The sequence below is a fragment of the Eurosta solidaginis genome, chromosome 3, assembly GCF_040869045.1.
Source record: "Eurosta solidaginis isolate ZX-2024a chromosome 3, ASM4086904v1, whole genome shotgun sequence".
Classification (NCBI taxonomy): domain Eukaryota; kingdom Metazoa; phylum Arthropoda; class Insecta; order Diptera; family Tephritidae; genus Eurosta; species Eurosta solidaginis.
The window spans coordinates 287,598,057-287,620,606 of NC_090321.1; the positions used below are offsets into that span (position 1 = coordinate 287,598,057).

At 38.0% G+C, this 22,550-nt stretch overlaps 1 protein-coding gene across 1 annotated transcript in view; it reads left to right on the forward strand.

The window, feature by feature from the left end:
* Positions 1-22,550, forward strand: part of LOC137246167 (uncharacterized) — an 81,830-nt gene that overhangs the window by 32,016 nt on the left and 27,264 nt on the right. The window contains exon 12 of the mRNA XM_067777250.1: positions 7,622-7,745. Within this exon, the coding sequence (XP_067633351.1) occupies positions 7,622-7,745 (124 nt within the window). The remainder of the gene's footprint in view (positions 1-7,621; positions 7,746-22,550) is intronic.

Genomic DNA, 22,550 nt, shown 5'->3' on the forward strand with positions numbered 1-22,550 from the left:
GCAAAATTCTGTTCGACCATATGACCGTTTTTCTCCGTATAATGTTTGACACTTAAATATTTCCACCCAACTTTTACCGATCTGCACTAATTTCTCTTGTCATTCGACTCAACAAAAATATAGCGTAAATAATATAACAACGACAACTTCACAAGTGACAGTTCACAAGCAGTCAATCAAGCATGGGTGGTGATAATCTTGGCTATACAACGATATCACAAAAAAAAGACCATTCTTTATTATTAGTTTTGAAAGTGTCATGAATACATCCACTGCCAAACGACATAAGTAGTTATAAGAATCCCAAGTTTATTATTCAATAACCTGACGATTTGAATCTAAGGGTTCTTTGCCCAATCCACAAGAAAGGGGATACTGCAAACTGCGCCAACTATAGCGGAATCAGATTTCTTAATATCGTATATAAGATCCTGTCAAGTGTATTGTGTGAAAGATTGAAGACCACAGTGAATCGGCTGATTGGACATTATCAGTGCCGCTTTAGAACAGGTAAATCTGCCATCGACCGTATTTTCGCAATGCGTCAAAAAAAATCCGAGAAAAAAGAATTGACACACATACCTCTTCGTCGATTTTAAAGCCGCCTTCGACAGCATGAAAAGTGCTGCATATATGGCGCTATTGCTGAATTTGGTTTCCCCCCAAAATTTATACGGCTGTACAAAATGACTTTGACCAACAACATCAGCTCGGTCAGAATTGGGAAGGACCTCCCCGAGGCGTTCGAAACTAAACGAGAAAAAATTTTGAAAAATTATACTAGCTTCAGAACTTAATCGCTCTGGAACAATATTATATAAAAGCGTGCAATTACTGGCATATGCTGACGACATTGATAGCGGTAAAGGTGGGTTTGATGGTGAATGAGGACAAAACGATGTACCTGCTGTCATCGAGCAAAGAGTCAGCGCATATGCGCCTCGGCTACCACGCTACTGTTGGCAGACATAAATTCGAAATATTAAAAGACTTCGTTTATTTGGCAACCAGCATTAACACTAACAACAACGTCAGCTCTGGAATCCAGCAAAGAATCACTCTTGCCAATAAATGCTACTTTGGACTAGGTAGGCAATTGAAAAGTAAAGTCTTCTCTCGGCAAACGAAAATCATGCCCTACAAGTCACTTATCGTACCCGTCCTGCTATATGGTACAGGAGCATGGACCATGACAACATCAGATGAAGCGGCTCTGAGAGTGTTCTAGAAAACTGTTCTTATGATTCTTAGATTTATGGACCTCTACGCGTTGGTGATGCCGAGTACCGAAGAAGATTTAATGATGAGCTGTACGAGCTCTCCGCAGACATCATCATAGTCCAGCGATTTAAAACGCAGTGGCTACGCTGGCTAGGCCATGTTATAAGAATGAAATATGACGCTCCAGCTAATAGAGTGTTTCTATCGGAACCCGCCTATGGAAGCAGAGGAAGAGAGCGGCCCTACTGGCGCCAGTTGGTAGAGTGAAGAAACGTCTGGCGCGCCTTGTTGGACGGTCATAACTGTCGAATAGCTGAATAAATCAAACACTTATTTAAGACTTTAATATTAATTATTTAATGAAAATAGTTAAAGAAATATAATTGTAATTTAACATCGAAATTTATAAGAAAGAAAAACAAACATCCATTTTACGTCCGCTTGCTACGGTTGCACGATTCGACTCCCTTTTGCATTCATTCGTTAGTCTTGTTCGGTTGCCATTTGTAGTTGACAACTCGGCCCTTCCTGATAGATCGTCACTCCGGGACGATTGGTATGCTGGACACCATTCATTTCTTTCGTCATCTTGCTCAGGACCTAATGTACACCAAGGTTTCATGTTGTCTTTGGTGAAAACGACTGTGTAATTTCTACCCGACTTTTGTGCATTTGGTAGGTTTTCAACCACATAGCGGTCAAAAGGTAGCACCTTTATTACTTGATACGGACCCTTGTATATCGGTTCCAATTTGTGTGATGTATCTGTTGGAGAAGGTATATTATCAATGGCTACTAAATCACCTATGTTGTATGGCCGTGATGTTCGATGCTTTGCATCAAACCTTTCTTTCCATTTCTTTTGCTCGTTACGTATACGCTCACAAACTTCATTGGATCTGAATTCGTTGGAAAGCTCTACGCCAGTAGCATCGTCATCTTGTATAGCCTGTATGAGTCTATTGGTGATAACATCTCGTAGTTTATAGCTAAACACCAAGCTATTCGGACTTTGTTTGGTAGTAGCGTAGCTTTGTGAATTGATGCACCACTGAAGCTGGTACAATGCGTCGTCCCGATCCTTCCCGTTCTTACTACTGCATTTAAGTGAAGCCAAAATTGTTTTGTTTACGCGTTCAGCTTGACCATTGGCGCGAGGCGTGCGCAACGCTGTCTTGGTATGATGGATGCCGTAGTCTGTCATGAATTTGCAGTCCCTCTATTCGTTACTAAACTCTGTGGTCGCCCATAAATGGTCATGTATTCACGCAATGTTATCAGCACTGGAGCTGTCTTCGTATTTCGTAAAGCTTTCAGTAGCACATACTTCGTAAACGCACATACAAGTTACCAAAATGTACGAATTGCCATACTTACTTTTCACAAATGGTCCGAGGTGATCCAGGTGTACCGTCTGGAAAGGAATCGGAACCACTTCCTTCAGATGGAGTCGTGCATCTCGTTTTCCGCCCTTGACTTTGTTTAAACAACATTCCGGACAAGCGTCGATGTAGGATTTGACGTAAGCTCGCATACCAAAAGTATTTGCTCAACCTTTCGATATTTTTCTCTACTCCGAAATGACCTGCTTCGTCATGACAAGACCGTGTGACTCGCCATTTCACCCCTTGTGGTACCACTAACAATTTGTTGTTGCCTAGTTTACGGTAAAGTCTAGCACCCTCGACGATGTAATCATCTTGAAGTTGTTTCGCATTATTTCCAGACTTCCCATTGAGGATTTCAATGATATCCTTTAGTTTCTCGTCCTGCCGATGTTTTGCAGCCACCCAGTCATCTGATATGCTAACCACTGTATAAACCGAATCAGCCACTGTCGTTGCCTCACATAATGGCAGAGACGGACATCTACTGAGTCCATCAGCTAAAGCGTTTTTCGTTGCTGCCTTATGTATGCATTCGAAGTCATATTCCTGTAATTTCAGCCACCACCTGGCTATGCGTGGAATCAACGGTGTTGTTGCCTTTGTGGATGCAACCGCGTTGCAATCCGTAACCACCTTAAAATGTTGGCCCATTAAATACGTTCGATATCGCTGTAAAGTTTCCACTATGGCCAGAACTTCCAGCTCATAGCTTGCATAATTTCGCTCGGCGTCGTTACACTGCCTGCTAAAATAAAAAACAGGTCTCCATTGGTCGTTCTCGTTTTGCATTAAAACGCCTGATAAACCTAAAACGCTTGCGTCGGTATGTACTTCATGCGGTTTCGTTGCATCGTACATAGCCAAAACTGGTTTAAAAACCCTGATTTGTGAATCCTGCCATACAAAATTGCTATTTTTACGAAACAATGCTGTTAAAGGTCGTGCTAAGATAGCGTAATTCGGTACAAACTTCCGAAAATATCCAGTAACACCCAGAAACTGACGTACTGCTGTCGAATTCGTTGGCACAGGAAACTCTTCTATTACCTTAGTTTTATTTCCACCTGGTCTGATACTATTTTTGTCGATAATATGTCCAAGAAATTGGACTTCTTTTGCCAAAATCGTGCTTTCGTCCATCTAATGTTAAGCCTTCACGTCGGATAACCTTAAGGAATTCCCGTAAAACTTCCAACCCTTCGTTAAAAGTTTGCGTCGCAATAATTACTTCATCAACATAGTTAATTACCTTATCTCGATGTTTCATTTTTTTAATAACTTTAACGATCACCTCCTGAAAAACCATGGGCGCGTTAACTAATCCGAAAGACATAACATTGTGCTCGAACAGCCCCTCGTGTGTCAAAAATGCTGTGTATTGTTTGGATTCCTCTGCCATTGGAATCTGGTAATACCCCGATGTCATATCCAGGGTTGTGAAAAACTCGTTGCCTGCCAATCGTGCTAGTTGTTCTTCAACAACCGGCATTAAATAATTTTTCTTCACCGTCACCTCATTAAGTGCTCGAAAATCAATGCACATCCGATCTTCTTCATTCGATTTCTTAACCAACAAAACCGATGCTGCATGAGGAGAACTACTCGGTGGTATAATACCATTATCTTGCAACTTCCGTAAAATATTTGTTAGTGCCGACCTTTGCGCCATTGGAACCTGATATCGTTTGCCCAAAATTGGTTTACTCGTTGTAAACTCAATCGACATTTGCGTATTTTTGCACCGCCCAATTTGTTGAATATCTTCTGAAAAACAGTCTTGATACGTTAGTAAAAGTTTTGAAACCTCACCTTTCTCCTTGCTCGATATTTGACTTGATAAGTTGAACTCATTTTCGATTGAATTTATTTGTAGTATGTCGTGATCATTTGCTAAGTGATAGCCATAGTCCTTCAGAGCATCACGACCCAATAGAATGTCATATGGGATCATGTCATCACCCACTAGATATAACGTTACCAGTCGTTGAACATTACCAATCACTCCACGTACCTCTAATTTTTCTGATGCGTGTACCTCACATCCACCGAACCCAATGAAACGTTTATCTGTATGTTGTGCGTGCATACCCTTTGCTGCTGTTGTTCGAATTAAGGAACAAACACTACCTGTATCGATGAAGGCCTCGAACTGTTTACCCTCAACAATAAATGCCTTTGTCACTGGTTTATCTCCTATATTATTATTATCTATAGCCATCACTGTCGGTTTCACCTTACAATCTTTCGCGTTATGACCTATTTTGGAGCATGAAGTACATTTTGGTTTACGTTGCGGCTGTGTACATTTAGCCGATATGTGCCCAAAATCGTTGCAGTTATAGCATTTGATTTGACTTGCAGGCTTTACGTTGGTTTTCTGTTCCGTCTTTGGTGATTGTTGCATTGACTGTGCACTCATACTTGTTACCGTTGAATTGCTTGAACTCTTCTTAGCGCTGCCAACAAATCACTGCATGTTTTAAATTTGATTGCTGCTAACGTCTTTGACAGTGAAACATCTCCTAGTCCACCAATAATATGCGTAATAATTGACTCTTCGTCAATAGCACGTTACCGGCCCAACGTTACCATTGTATAGTAATATTCAATAAAATCTTCTGTGTTTTTACGATTTCGTTTCGCCATCATTTTATGAGTCTTAACTGCATTTACTGTAGTGGGAAAATCAATATAAAATGCATTCACAAATTCCACCCATGTGCCGTAAACTGGTTGCGCGTCTAACCACATTTTCGCCATACCCTTAAGTTTATGCTGGATCGCAATTACACCATTGTTTCTTGCCATTTGTGGCACTGTTTTAGCTACTCTACCTTGTGAATAAATCGAACTTTTAATTGGATCAAAATCCGGCATAACACCCACCATATCTTGAATCGTCATATGTTTTACCACGGGCACTATATTTTGTTCATTACCTGAATTAACAATTCCATTACCCTCGTTGTTAATTTGCTGAACCGACTCCATCGTTGCGTTGTTATTAGAAACCTGACCATTTACATTCATTGCATTGATGGCTGTTGTTAAATTTAACAAAACATCTTTGAGCCCATCAATTTGCGTTTGTAATTTATTCACGTTCGAACATGAGCTTTCTTCTAACTCTTCTTGGTCGATTTCATCGCTTTGTAACAACTCTTGAAGTTTCGCCACTTTATGCGTTTTTGTTCCGCTCATCGTCACTCCATTAGCCCTCAGAAGTGCATTTAATTGAGTTACTTTCAACGATGTAAGTTTCAACATTTTAAATTTTATTATTATTTATTAAATATATTCTATTTAATTTCGTTTGTGCAATAGCGTACTGCACGTCTAGAATCGTCCCCCAATGGATGTCTCCTTACATACATATGGGGTATTCCATCCCATTTCGACCAATTTTGAACACGACCCCTTTAGAATGGGCTGAAAGTTTTTCTTCTTTTTCTAGCTTACGAAAGGCATTTTTCAGAATTTTTTCAAATTTTTTCATCCAATCCACTGCGGGATTAGTGGGGATGATTGCAGAATTGATTGAAGTTTCTTATGAGAAAAAAAAAATGGCGAAATTCGAAAAATCTCGAAAAACTGAAAAATTAAAAAAAAAAAACTTTAAAAATTTGCTTAAAATTAATTTAAGCACAAATCAGAATCAGGCAGAAAAAATTAAACTAAAACAAGAAATCAAGGAATTAAGGAAAAATAATTATCAAAATAAAAACCAAACCCAGCAATGTAATAATTAGGGCGTTGAAAAAAAAAAAACAAAAAATAAAATACAATTTTGTAAATTAATAATGATGATGTCAAAACTCATTTACCTGCATTTAAACTTTTATACGATTACTCAAATCATTTGCTCACTATTTTGCTTATCAAACATTTTTGTGAACGACTGGTATATTCCATTATTTAAATATTTTCAAATGTTTGCTTAACTAACTGTCTACTCATATTATCTCTATTAAGTAGATTTTAATAAAGGAATATGAATTCATTTGTAGTCTGACTTTTTGTAGACACGTTTAAGTGAAAAGTTAGTTTGCAAACACAAATGGGCAATTCATGGCACTTCAATTTATTAACAACGGGCAAAAAGCAAACCTTTCTTCTATTCTCTGGCCATTCACGACAGCTGTTTTCCCTGTTTATTTCACAGGTAGGTATGAAAATGGAGGAATAGAAAGATTTTTCAATTTATTTAATAATTTGGGAAAAATTTAAACAACGTGACATCAGGACGGACAAGGCGACAGCTGTTTCACTTGTTTGAATTCACAATGGAAAAACTGTATATATGTATGTGAAGAAAAAATCAGATTTTCATTGAAAAGAAAAATTTTAACAAGTATAAAGTATTCACAAAAAGATTTCGAAAGATGATGAAAATTATTTATCAAGTTATGATAATCCAAAATAAACCAATTTGGTTATACTTTTCGAATTTAAATTTTTATCTACAGAGTTATTCAACAATGAATCTCAGTAGTGATTGAAAAATTATTATCAATAATTGATCATCAAAAGTGAACAGATTTAATCGCTCCTTCTGTTCATTTTTGTAAAAACTTTGTATTTAATTGCCAGAGTTATTGGAAAATGACTTAAATATTGGATTATTCTTTTTTAAATTGTTTGAAGACACAGTATTGGGTCAGAAAAAGTAATCAAATTTTATGGAGATGGAGAAAAAATTTAAGTTCAATCATCCAAAAGTTGTATGGGATGTTAGTCGTCTTAATGTGCCCTATCACTCATTAAAATTGCGAGAGGAAAAAATTGGTGCAACATTTCATTCCTGTAGAGGCCTGCCGCTTGGCTATGACTGGTCTGTTTCGTTATATTTGTGCTATTTAGTAAGAGGGAAATAACTTAAATGTCAGCCGGCATGTTTAGTTATTTTTATTTTTTTCTGTCATAATAAAGTATAATAATTTAATAAAAACAAATAATTCTGAGTCGTTTATAACTCATTAAAATTTGTAAATGTATAAAATCATAAATTTTAGGTAGTAACATTTCTTAATTCAATTTATCGGGTTTTTGATGATCGCATCGAATGTTATGACGTCTACAAAGTGGAAACAATAGGGGACTCTTACATGGTTGCATCCGGATTGCCAGTGAGAAATGGTAAGTGAACATTTCCCCCAATTGTGTAAAGCATACTATTACTAATTAGATGGGCTAAGATATAAAATATGAATTCTTAATCTATCCACAAAATGTCTTAACTCGTATAAAAAATAATAGCCATTTTTGAGTTTATGAATATTTTTTATTGATATTTGAGAAAAGTTGCAAAATTTGCGCACGGCGATGCACGGTGAGGTATTTGACCAATCAAGCTGGCCAAAATTAAAACAGCAGTTCTTTCTGTTCAAAAAGTGGTTGTCTCACTTCATTGTTATGAAAGGAAATAAATAAATTCACGGTGTTCCGCACAGAATAACTATGGATCGGGTCTCTGTTTCGGATGGACCCGGGGTCATTTTTATTACCTATATATTAAGCCGCTTTCATGTTTGTCCCCTCATTTCCATACGAATTTTTGACCCACGGAAAAGTCTTTTTCAGTAACTTCCCGTTGAGCTAGACACTTGAAACTTAGAACATAGTTTAGATCTGAGAGACATTACAATGCAAGTGAAAAAAATCCGCTAGGTGGCGCACGGATTGAGATATAAGAAAATTAATTTTAAAATGGAAATTTTGCCTTCGACCTTTAACTAACTTCTCGGTGATCCGCAGACTTGAGCCTTAGCACATAGTTTGCGAGTCGATGGCACTACAATTCGTGGAAAACAAAATGCCGCCAGGTGGCAGACGAATCGAGATAAACGAAAATTCCTGAAAATCCCTGAAAAACGAAGGGAATCTTGCAATCGATTTTTTAGTAACTTCCCGGTGAGCTGGAGATATGAAACTTGAGCCGTAAGTCAGAACCCGGTGACAATGCAATATTTTATCAAAAAAATTCCGCTAGGTGGCGCATGGATCGAGATATTAGGAAAATTTATTTTAATTTGGGTATCTTTCAATCCATTTTTAACTAACTTCCCGGTTACCTAGAGACTTGTAACTTCGCACATAATTCGAGACCCGGTGACAATACAATTTATAGAAAACAAAGTTCCGCTGAGATAACTACAAATCCCTGAAAAACGAGGGGAATCTTGCGATCGATTTTTGAGTAACTTGCCGATGAGCTAGAGACTTGAAACTTGGGCCGTGGGTCAGAACCCGGTGACAATGCAATATTTTATCAAAAAACTCCGCTAGATGGCGCATGGATCGAGAAATTAGGAAAATTAATTTTAATTTGGGAATCTTTCAATCCATTTTTAACTAACTTCCCGGTTACCTAAGGACTTGTAACTTAGCACGTAGTTCGAGACCCGGTGACAATACAATTTATAGAAAACAAAGTTACGCTAGGTGGCATGCTAATTGAGATAACTACAAATCCCTGAAAAACGAGGGTAATCTTGCGATCGATTTTTGAGTAACTTGCCGATGAGCTAGAGACTTGAAACTTGGGCCGTGGGTCAGAACCCGGTGACAATGCAATATTTTATCAAAAAACTCCGCTAGATGGCGCATGGATCGAGATATTAGGAAAATTAATTTTAATTTGGGAATCTTTCAATCCATTTTTAACTAACTTCCCGGTTACCTAGAGACTTGTAACTTGGCACTTAGTTAGAGGCCTGGTGACAATACAACTTATAGAAAACAAAGTTCCCCTAGGTGGTGCGCTAGTCAAGATAACTGCAAATCCTTTAAAAATTGAGGGAATCTTGCGATCGATTTTCTAGTAACTTCTAGAGACATGAAAATTGGGCCGCAAGTCAGAACCCGGTGACAATGCAATATTTTATCAGAAAATTCCGCTATGTGGCGCATGGATCGAGATATTGAGAAAACTAGTTTTAAATTGGGAATCTTGCAATCGACTTTTAACTAACTTCCTTGATATCTAGAGACTTGAAACCTGAAATATAGTTTAAAACTCGGTGACAGTGCAATGTGTGATCAAAAAAATTGAGCTACGTAACGCACAAGTCTAACTATCTAGAAGATTAGGCCATACCTTCATGGCTAGCCTCCTGAGTGTTGCAGGCGTTGTAGAATTGCACCTCGTTGAAGGCCCAACTCAATGCACGTCCTTGCATATTTTTAGCCATACGCGACTTTCACCACGATTCTTTTAGACTTTCAGACGTATGCGAATTTCACCACGATTTTCAGCTGTGCAAACTAAGTAGCTGACAAACGAGGTGGAATTCTCTTGTTTTGATGCGAGGTGGAATTTTGTTGTTTTCGCCAGTGTTATCAGCGAAAATTCCACTAATTCTATTAAATCTTGCTATTTTGAACAAATAAATAAAGATAAGAATTTTCACTTAGGAATTACTTAAATTACTAATGTTTGTAGGCAGTACTAAAAAATTGAAAACAAAAAGATGTTAAAAAAATGTTAAGGACTACCTTTATATAAATGGACCAAAAAATAGAAGGCAAATTTTCCTTTAATACAGACATAGTCTTGTTGAATTTTGACTAAAAAACTTTAACAATAGCTCTTGTAAAAGAAAGAAGAAATGATTTAAAACTATAAAGGTGGGGCGCAATCTTTCAATTTAAGGCAAACCATGTACTTGGGATTAACTAATTCATTATTTAAAATTTAAACACGCACTCTACCTTTATAGTTTTAAATCTCAAAATTCTTTTACAAGAGCTATTGTTAAAGTTTTTATTCAAAATTCAACAAGACTATGTCTGTATTAAAGGAAAAATTGCCTTCTATTTTTTGGTCCATTTATATAAAGGCAGTCCTTAAAATTTTTTATCATCTTTTTATTTTTTGACATTACATGAGATATGTTAATATGGGTATCAAATGAAAAGTATTTTCCTCCGCATTTCTTTTGACATTTTTAAGTAGGGTTGCCACCTCACCTTCTTTTTTATATATCTTTGCATATCCACTACCATCTGGGCAACGGCTTAACCGATTTGAATCAAATTCAAATAAAATAAATAAATGCTTGTCAAACACTGCCGAGGGGCGACCCCGCTTAGAAAATTTTCTTCTAATTGAAAAAACTTGTTTCTAAGATTTTGATGTTTGTACATAGATACAGTATTACATTTTAAGACTTTTCACCTAGATGTTGCCACTGAGGATGTTTTCAAAAGGTTGCCACCTTTTTCAAGTTAAAAAAATTACTTGAGATAAGGATATCAAGGGAAAGGTATTTCACTCCCGCTTTCCAATAAATACATTTTTATATCTGAGTATATTCACCACTGAATTTCTGAACTCGAAATCTCCAACATTCGTACTTCATACTTTTGTAAAATCAACAAGTAAGGGTGTCTAAGTTCGGGTGTAACCGATCATTATATACTCAGTGTGAGTTTCAATCGCACCGTTCTTACTTACTTAATTGGCGCTTAACTGTCTAAACGGTTATGGCATCGTTTTCCACCTGGTCCTACCAACGGAGTGGAGGCCGCCCTCTACCTCTGCTTCCATAGGCGGGTTCCGATAGAAACACTTTCTTGGACGGAGCATCATCTTTCATTCGCATAACATGGCCTAGCCTGCGCAGCCGCTGCGTTTTAATTCGCTGGACTATGTTGATGTATGCGTATAGCTCGTACAGCTCATCATTAAATCTTCTTCGGCACTCGCCATCGCCAACACGTGGAGGTCCATAAATCTTTCGAAGAACTTTTCTCTCGAACACTCCCAAAGCCGCTTCATCTGCTGTTTTCATGGTCCATGCTCTGTCCCATATAGCAGGACGGGTACGATAAGTGACTTGTAGAGTATGATTTTCGTTCACCGAGAGAGGACTTTACTTTTCAATTGCCTACCTAGTCCAAAGTACCATTTATTGATTCTTAGCTGGATTTCAGTGCTGATGTTGTTGCTAGTGTTGATGCTGGTTCCCAAATAAACGAAGTCAATTACTGTTTCGAAATTATGGCTGCCAACCGTAGCGTGATTGCCAAGGCGCGTATGCCCTGACTCTTTGCTCGATGACAGGAGGTACTTCGTTTTGTCCTCATTTACGATAAAACCCATCTTTACCGCTTCTTTTTCCACTTTTGAGTAAGCAGAGCAAACAGCGCGGGTGTTTAGGCCGATGATATCAATGACATCAGCATATGCCAGTAATTTCAGGCTTTTATAGAATATTGTTCAAGTGCGGTTAAGTTCTGCAGCTAGTATGATTTTCTCCAGCATCAAATTAAAGAAATCGCACGATAGGGGGTCACCCTGTCTGAAACCTCGTTTAGTTTCGAACGGCTCGGAGAGGTCCTTCCCAATACTGACTGAGCTGATGGTTTTGCTCAGCGTCATTTTGCACAGTCGTATAAGTTTTGCGGGGAAACCAAATTCAGACATATAGGCAGCTCCTTTTCGTGCTGTCGAAGGCGGCTTTAAAGTCGACGAAGAAGTAATGTGTGTCGATTCTCTTTTCACGGGTATTTCCAAGATTTGGCGCATTGTGAAAATCTGGTCGATGGTAGATTTACCAGGTCTGAAGCCGCACTGATAAGGTCCAATGAGCCGGTTCACGGTGGGCTTTAATCTTTCGCACAATACACTTGAAAGGACCTTATATGCGATATTAGGAAGGTTGATTCCACGATAGTTGGTGCATTTTGCAGTATCCCCCTTCTTGTGGACTGGCAAAGAACACTTAGATTCCAATCGTCGGGCATACACTCGCCCGCCCATATTTTGCTAAGAAGCTGCTGCATGCGCCTTACCAACTCCTCGCTGCCGTACTTGAATAGCTCCGCAGGCAATCCATCAGCGCCCACGGCCTTGTTGTTTTTCAATCTGTTTATTGCTATTCTAACTTCGTCATAATCGGGCGGGGGGACATATATTCCATCATCATCGATTGTGGGATCGGGTTCTTCATTTCTGCGCGGTGAATCAATGCCTCCATTTTGGAGAGCAGTGAAGTGTTCCCTCCATATTCTAAGCACTCTCTGGACATCAGTTTCAAGGTCGCCGTTTTCGTTCCTACAGGAGTTTTCCCCGGTCTTAAAACCTTCCGTCTGTCGCCTTATTTTTTGGTAAAATTTTCGGGCGTTATTCCTGGTGGCTAGCAGCTCAAGCTCCTCGCACTCACGCCTTTCTGTTTCTGCTTTTTTCTTCCTGAAAAGGCGTCTCACTTCCCTTTTCAACTCACGATAGCGTTCACACACTCCTCTTGTTGCACTCGCTTTTAACGTAGCCCTGTAGGCAGTGTCTTTTCTTTCGGTTGCAACGCGGCATTCTTCATCGTACCAGTTGTTTTTTCGTGGCCGCCGGTAACCAATTTTTTCTTCGGCGGCAGTACGAAGTGCTTTGGAGATATGCTCCCACTGCTCCTGTATTCCTTCAGGATGAGTTGTGCTCTCAGAGAGTAGGTGTGACAGTCGAGTTGCGAAATCATTGGCAGTCTGTTGTGATTGAAGCTTTTCGACGTCTAGCTTTCCTTGTGTTTTTTGTTCCTTGGTTTTGCCGCGCTGAGGCGGGTGCGTATTTTGGTTGCAACGAGATAATGGTCCGAGTCGATGTTAGGTCCTCGGATCGTGCGCACATCTAAAACTCTGGAGGTATGCTGTCCGTCTATCACAACATTTTTGACAAACAATATTATCGAAAGAGTGTGTGGCTATTAACTAATATGTTTGATTATAAGGGATATACATATGAGTCAACTCTTCTTCGAGTTACGGCTCCAAAAACGTCAGAAATTGCTTGGATAAAAAGGGAGCGGTGCCATGCCCATTAACATTTTTCTCAATTTTCCTTTTTCTTGTTATAGTGGCACTTTTAAAACAAAAAAATCACTGATATAAGACAATATTTCGAATAGATTTTGCATATGACATTCATCTACGATCTTTTCACAGATCTCTTAAGTGGGCGTGGTCTTTAACCGATCTAGGCTATTTTAACTAGAAATATTTCTTGTTATAAGCCTAACATGTGTATCGAATTTTGTTATGAGGGATCCATTTTTGAGGCTATAGAATTGTTGTGCTTGATCGAAATAGGGGCGTCGCACCTCCCATTTAAAAAAAAAAAATTTTGCCCACATTTCCTCTTACAATAAAACTTGGTAAGTGAAATATGGTTCATACAAAACTATATTTCGGTAAGATTTCAATTTCAATTTCAATTTATTTAAAAAAAAGTGGTTGTGACTGTAAGACAGTCTTTTATAGCACATCAACGATTATACATTGCAAAATAATTAATAATTAAGCCTAAATTCTTATAAGACAAATACTAACAATAATTATAAACTTAACGAATAGAAAGTTTTGTTGGTAAAAGAAAGAAAGGTGGAAATACAAGGAAGACTATAAAGTTTTACCACAATCACATTAAGCTCCCTGAACTGAAGTAGTCATGAATCACCCTTCTGTAGTTGTTCCTACACAACACACCCTTAAGGAAATTTGGGATAGAATTCCAGAGCCTTACAGCATGTATAAAGAATAGCCTCGAAGAGCACAAATAGAAATATCTGGGAATGATCAATTTGCGATGTCTACCAGACTTCGAAAATTTAAGTTTCTCAAAAAGATACTTTGGTGTTTGAAATTCAATGATTTTGTAAATGTATATACAATTTCGCGCTGCTATGTACTCAAAAATACTGCATCCGATAACTTTGCGCTTCCATGGAGATATATGATCATATTTTTGTAGGCCGTAAACATACCGTGTGACGTTGTTAAAAGTAACATCAATTTTATGGGACGAAGCAGAGTCAAGTTGACTGTAAACGAGCTCTGAGTACGTTATTTGAGGAAGGATCAGCTGCATAGCTAGTTTTTTCCTAGTCTCAACTCAGACATTCTCAATCTACGTAAAACAGAATAAACATTACTCACAACTTTATTTACATGGTCGACACAGTTTAATTTTGAGTTAATCACAAAGCCCAGATTTTTTATTTTGCTAGTAAACGAAAGCACGTTTTCACCAACGAACAGTTTTGGAATATCTTCAGTATGCACAACACTATTGCTTATAGGCAGAACATATGACTTTTTGGCATTCAAGCACAGACCGTTTTCACAAGCCCATTTCGCAATAGCAGACAACTCGCAATTTATTTTGTAACACAAATCATCAACAAGACCAACACGACTAGATAAATACAATTGAATGTCATCAGCATAAGCATGTGCATTAACATACTGACACCTAGCGAACACATCATTGATAAAAAGAGTAAACAGAAGAGGACCAAGGACAGAGCCTTGCGGTACACCAGAAGAGACAATACATGATCTAGATGCAGTGCCTTTGCATACAACTTTCTGAGTCCTTTCGGCAAGGTAGCTGGCCATAAGGCTAACTGATGTAACTGAAAACCCAAAAAAACATTTGAGCTTTTCACAAAGAAGTCTACGACTAACTAAATCAAATGCCTTTGAAAAATCCAGGAGGAAAAGAAGAGTTAGGTCACCTTTATCAAAATTAATTCTTATGTCGTCCAGCATTTTCAACATAGCTGTAGAACAACTGTGCTTAGGACGAAAACCAGATTGCAGTGGATTGATCAGATTATGTTCTTGAACGTATAATGAAATTTGAGCTGCCATCAAGGACTCACACACTTTAGCGAAGGCTGGAATAACGCTGATTGGCCTGTAATCAAAAGGTGTTATGGCTGCATTTTTTTTGGCGACAGGAACAATCACAGCCTTTTTCCATTCCACTGGGAAACACGAAGTTGTAAAGCAATGATTGATTATGTGTGTAAGGGTTCCTAGCACGAAAGGCAGTACAATTTTCACAAACTTCAAGGATATTCCGCCCTCTCCTATGGCATCGGACTTGATTCTCATAAGGGATTCAAGAACATCTTTTTCACTTACTGCGCTAAATTGAAATTCTCTCTCCGGTGAAAATGTGTGTTCTAGGTACTCAGCTCTGTCCTGGACAATACCCGAACTACTAAAATAATCGTTAAGAGTATTAGGATTAATCTGACACTAAATCGTCTGTTTACCATGGATGTTGAGATTCTTTAAGTTTCACCATAAATCTTTAGATGCTAGTGCCGGATTTAACTTTCGGTGACAGTATATTTACTTTGCTTGCCTAGTGATGTAAGTGGCCTGGCTGCGAGCGATTTTATACTGCGACCAAGCAGTTTCAGTGTTGGTCTTTTTCCACTTTGTGTACAGCTTATTGCGTAGTTTAATAGCAGATCTGACTTTTTTATTGTACCAAGGACAAGAATTTTTTATAAACCGGACTTCACGTAACGGTACGTGGACATCAAATAGATTGCAGAGGGTGTTATTTAAAAAATCAAGCTTCTCATCCACGGTAGCAAGAAACCAACATGAAGCCCAATCGACATATGATAGATCAACAAACAACTCATCCACATTTAGAGATTTGAAATCACGATAAACAGAAGTAACGGCGTCAGCTGAACAATTAAACGTAACATCTAGTGTGCAAAAAATAAGATCATGATCGGAGATGAAGCTAATTTGTTGAAATTGTAAAATGTGGTCAGGGCTTGCCGTTATAATGATGTCCAGCAGGCTCGGAGTTGAGTTATGTGAATATCTTGTTGGTACAATATTGTTAACAACGGTAAGACCAGCGCCCGCGACATGGTCAAGTAGTTTCATAGTGTAAGCACCATTACACAAAAGATTCACGTTAAAGTCCCCACAAATTACAAAACGCTCAAAATCAATTAAAAACTGGGATAACTCCTCAAAATATGAATCTAACAAATTACACCTATGGGGGTTGTACACGCAAGATACCAAAACTTTTTCACGTTGTCCGATATTTCGGCAATGATAAACTCCGTGTCACTATTTTTTGATTCTGCCAAGACACTAATTTTCAAGTAGGACTTACAGTAGATAGCAACTCCTCCCCCCCTCTTTCCTTTTCTGTCAACGCGTGTCAGACTCTAGTTAGGGATGCTGTAACAAACGTCAGGAATATCACTAGTGAACCAGGTTTCCGTGACACAAATAAGATCAACATTACAATCAGAAAATACATCCCTAACATAGTCCAGCTTATCATTATTTAAACTGCGGGCGTTGAAGTGTACTACATTAAGTCCATCAGATTGCTTACACAAGATATCCATTAATGCCTTGTTGCTATCACTAATGCTGAAGGCAGATTTCCTACAGGGGTCTAAGTCCATTAGATGGTGAAGGAACGGCCACAAAAAGTATGATATACATAAAAACCGCAGCTGTGAAGCAAATATATGTGACTGCAACAAATAAAAAGCACAAAGAGAAAAAGAGCAGACAAAAAAAAAAAAAAATGAGCATGACTGAAATTAAAGCTAGAAACAAAATAAGAACGAAAAAATTGACGAGTTAAAAGAATTGAGCATAAAGAGAAAAGTTCACAGCATAGATTAAATTGAAAGGCAGAGCTTAAGTTTAACATATACATATACATAAACATTCTAATTATTATTTGTTTCATACTGTAAGTGCGCTTAAGTACCAACAACAGCATCCACCTCGGCGATGCTGCCAACCAATTTGGGCTCTTCGTCACTCTTAAGCCGAACAAATACTCTGCCTCGATTGGAAAACGCCGACGTTAACTTTTTTTGCCGCCTAAGCTCAGATGCACGCGTCATCACCTCCCGCAATCTCCTAGGCAAACTTTCATAAATATTTACCGTCCCATAGCCAGGCAAATCAATGTCAGAGGGCGTCAGTGATCTCTTTTTAGACTTACAAAATACAGCAACCGATTTTAGCAACTGGTTTCGGTCAGGTGCAGAGAACAACTTTATAACAATGGGAGGGGAAGTGTTGGGCTTGTTTTGTTTATTATTATTCCCACTGTTTCGCAATCGGAACGCATCGCGCAATGGTGGTGCTTTGCTATCAGTTACTCTGCAGATCTTCGAAAATAGCTCAGGTAAACACTCACTTGCTGCATGTGGGACGCCAGTAATTATTAAGTCAGTGGCGACTGCGCTGGCTTCGAGTGCATTAACGTGGCCCTGAGCTGCAATCAACTCATTTCGCACCAAGAGAACATCAGAGCACGCGTTCTCAACTGCACAAACTCTCTTCTCAACTGCAGTAATGCGGATTTTCAAATTTGCAGTTTCAGCAGCCAACTCACCAAATTTTTGCATTATACGCTCTTCGGTTTTCCTCAATTCTGCAGTCAGTTCTTTGACAATTGATTGTCTCTGTACCTCCAGTTGCTTCGCCAACACAGTTGATGATGGTGTGAGAGGGGTTGTTGGGGGGGAAACCGTTCCTCTTGCTGGGTATCTTTTCGCCATTGTTGTTGTTATAAACACTCGCTCGTTTAAAATTTAGTTGGTTATTGCTTTTATTATTCTTGTTCTTAACTCACTGATTTTAATTAGTATTTTTTCTGACTAATATCTATTATCAGGAGCTCTTTTCAACTCAAGACAAAGAATTAACACAAAAATAGTTCACACGAGCAACAGCAACACAAAAGCTTTGGAAAATTTCAATATTTTACCGAGGTATACAAAAATTATATTGGAGCGCACAAAAACACGTCCGATTCAGCTCGCAACATAAGATATAACTTATTATTCTAGTCTACGAATATATTTTATATAAAAGTGGGCGTGGTCCGATCCCGTCCATTTTTACTAGAAGTATTTCCTGCTATAAAAAAGTATGCCTTCCCAGTTTTATTACGATATGTTAATTTTTCTTCGAGTTATTGCTCCCGAAACATAGAAAATTACTTAGTCAAAACAGGGGCACTTCCACGCCCATTTTCAAAATTTTTAATATTTTCTAACTTTGTGTTATAATTCATTTAGAAAGTAAAATACAATTGATATTAAGCTGATAGGTTAAACGGTTTTTGATTTATGATTAATAGCCTTTTGTAAGATTAATTTTATCACAAGTGGGAGATATCACGCCCATTTTCAAACATTTTTCAAATTTTTATCAGGAGTCTCAATATCAGTGCACATATCAAGTTTCACCATTCTAGACGTATTATTTACTAAATAATCAGGTTTTTTGTGTTTTCCAAAATGTTATATATATAAAAAGTTGTCTTGGTTATCATCCGATTTTTCTCATTTTAAATAGTTATGAGGGATGAGTGTAAATGAACCCATATATCATATTTCAATAAGCTATCTCCATATTTTTTTTTTTAATGGACGTTGTGGCAGCGCGCTGCCCTCAAGTGGCCCAATGAAACCAGGCTAATCCTGTTCACGCGATCGATTTACATATATGTATATCTATATCAAAACATTTTTTTTTTTTTTTTTTGCCGAGTCTTTGATGGGCAGCGGTTTGTCAAGCGTCGAGATCTGAGACTGCTCAGCTACAGAAGAGATATCATCAGCCAAGCGTAATACTTAAAGAGAACAGAAGCAATCGCTTTATACAATTATTTATTAAGAGTGGTGAGAACAGTCTTTTTTATAGAAAAAAGGGAGTCTGAGCTATCAAATGTGTTTGAGTGAGAGTTATAATCTTGGCATAAACACCGAAAAGGTTCATTTAGTTCGAAGTTCGTTCTACATTGTTTCAGCAGGAGAGGTTTGAAGTGTCTCGAAGTCCGAGAGGGAACACAAAAGCTCACTTCATTCAGAAGGAATGGGCTTGAAATTGATCCATTTAAAAGTTTTGTCATAAATATTACACCAAGCATTTCCCTTCGACTAGCTAGAGTTGGAAGATTGATAAGCTTTAATCGATTAGTATAAGGTGGAAGATTAGTTAAAAGTCCCATTGAAAATTTCTTAAGGCAAATAGTAAAAATTGTTTTTGTATTGATTCGAGACTGTCTGCATGGACTTGATAACGCGGATTCCAACCAACTACTCAAGTTATCTTGTCCACATAGAGACGGACGGAAGGAGGAGGAACGGACATGGCTAAATCATGCTTATATGCTCATATATGGTAGTCTACATCTATCTTTATTCGTAAGTATTTTAAAAGGGAGTGATCCTTAGTTCCATAGGTGGACGCCGTTTCGAGATATCGCCATAAAGGTGGACCAGGGGTGACTCTAGAATGTGTTTGTACGATATGGGAATCAAATGAAAGGTGTTACTGAGCATTTTAAGAGGGAGTGGGCATTAGGTCTATAGGTGGACGCCTTTTCGAGATATCGCCATTAGGGTGCGCCAGGGGTGACTCTAGAATGTTTGTACGATATGGGTATCAAACGAAAGGTGTTACTGAGCATTTTAAGAGGGAGTGGGCATTAGGTCTATAGGTGGACGCCTTTTGGAGATATCGCCATTAGGGTGGGCCAGGGGTGACTCTAGAATGTGTTTGTACGATATGGGTATCAAATGAAAGGTGGTAATGAGCATTTTAAAAGGGAGTAATCCTTAGTTCTATAGGTGGACGCCTTTTCTAGATATCGCCATAAAGGTGGACCAAGGGTGACTCTAGAATGTTTGTACTATATGGGTATCAAACGAAAGGTGTTACTGAGCATTTTAAGAGGGAGCGGGCATTAGGTCTATAGGTGGACGCCTTTTAGAAATATCGCCATTAGGGTGGGCCAGGGGTGACTCTAAAATGTGTTTGTACGATATGGGTATCAAATGAAAGGTGGTAATGAGTATTTTAAAAGGGTGTAATCCTTAGTTCTATAGGTTGCGCCTTTTCTAGATATCGCCATAAAGGTGGACCAAGGGTGACTCTAGAATATTTGCACGATATGGGTATCAAACGAAAGGTGTTACTGAGCATTTTAAGAGGGAGTGGGCATTAGGTCTATAGGTGGACGCCTTTTCGAGATATCGCCATTAGGGTGGGCCAGGGGTGACTCTAGAATGTGTTTGTACGATATGGATATCAAATTAAAGGTATTAATGAGGGTTTTAAAAGCGATTGGCCCTTAGATGTATATGTGAACCCGTTTTCGCGATATCGACCAAAATGTGGACCAGGGTGATTCAGAAAATCATCTGTCGTGTACTGCTAATTTATTTATATATGCAATACCACGGACAGTATTCCTGCCAAGATTCCAAGGGCTGTTGATTTCGCCTTGTAGAACTTTTTCATTTTCTTCTACTTAATATGGTAGGTGTCACACACATTTTACAAAGTTTTTTTCTAAGGTTATATTTTGCGTCAATAAACCAATCCAATAACCATGTTTCATCCCTTTTTTCGTATTTGGTATAGAATTGTGGCATTTTTTTTATTTTTCGTGATTTTCGATATCGATAAAGTGGGCGTGGTTATAGTCGGATTTCGGCCATTTTTTATACCAAGATAAAGTGAGTTCAGGTAAGTACGTCGACTAAGTTTAATAAAGATATAACGGTTTTTGCTCAAGTTATCGTGTTAACGGCCGAGCGGAAGGACAGACGGTGGACTGTGTATAAAAACTGGGCGTGGCTTCCACCGATTTCGCCCATTTTCACAGAAAACAGTTATCGTCATAGAATCTATGCCCCTACCAAATTTAAGAAGGATTGGGAAATGTTTGTTCGACTTATGGCATTAAAAGTATTCTAGACAAACTAAATGAAAATGGGCGGAGCCACGCCCATTTTGAAATTTTCTTTTATTTTTGTATTTTGTTGCATCATATCATTACTGGAGTTGAATTTCGACTTAATTTACTTATATACAGTAAAGATATTAAAGTTTTTGTTAAAATTTGACTTTTAAACAAATTTTTTTTAAAAAGTGGGCGTGTTCTTCATCCGATTTTGCTAATTTTTATTTAGCATATATATAGTAATAGTAGTAACGTTCCTGCCAAATTTCATCATGATATCATCAACGACTGCCAAATTACAGCTTGCAAAACTTTTAAATTACCTTCTTGTAAAAGTGGGCGGTGCCACGCCCATTGTCCAAAATCTTACTAACTTTCTTTTCTGCACCATAACGTCAACCCATATAGCAAGTTTCATCGCTTTATCCTTCTTTGGAAATGAATTATCGCATTTTTTCGGTTTTTCGAAATTTTCGATATCGAAAAAGTGGGCGTGGTTATAGTCCGATATCGTTCATTTTAAATAGCGATCTGAGATGAGTGCCCAGGAATCTACATACCAAATTTCATAAAGATACCTCAAAATTTACTCAAGTTATCGTGTTAACGGACAGACGGACGGACGGACGGACATGGCTCAATCAAATTTTTTTTCGATCCTGATGATTTTGATATATGGAAGTCTATATCTATCTCGATTCCTTTATACCTGTACAACCAACCGTTATCCAATCAAAGTTAATATACTCTCTGAGCTCTGCTCAACTGAGTATAAAAAAATATATAAATCAATATGAGCTTGTCTCGCTAATTAAATACATAAAAGTAACATTGGCCGCTTTTTTTTAGCAAGTTAGGGGAAAAAACGTTTGGTAGATTAGCGAATTGCACAGAAAGCAATAACAAAAACTAAGCCAACTCGACTAGGCTAAGCGGTTTGAGATGAAATCGTTTTATATAGATGCGTTTAACTCAATCTTATGCATTATGAGTAGATTGCACGTATTTTTATCGAGAACGGTAGATTGAGCGACACTGGCGTTATCTGACATGAAAAAGTGAACAACTTGCAACTTTTATTGCAAGAAGCAAAGTACATTTTAAGGGTGCTGGCACATTTTGCAAGTCAAATTATTTTTCCCACTCGTTTTCTAACATTTTTCACAGTTAAAAACTGCAATTTAACAAAGGAATAGAACACAAAATATGTTAGCAAAGTATTTTTCTTGTATAGTGAGAATGCTTATAACATTGCTTCGCGAAACTTTATATTTGAATGGGCAAGACGAAATAAACTTCAATTTATAAGTCTGAAGTTGTTTTATATTTACAAACGGAACTTCCTGCGTGATTTTGGCGATATTACTGCCATGCATAAGATTGCGTTGAAAGCATCTTTT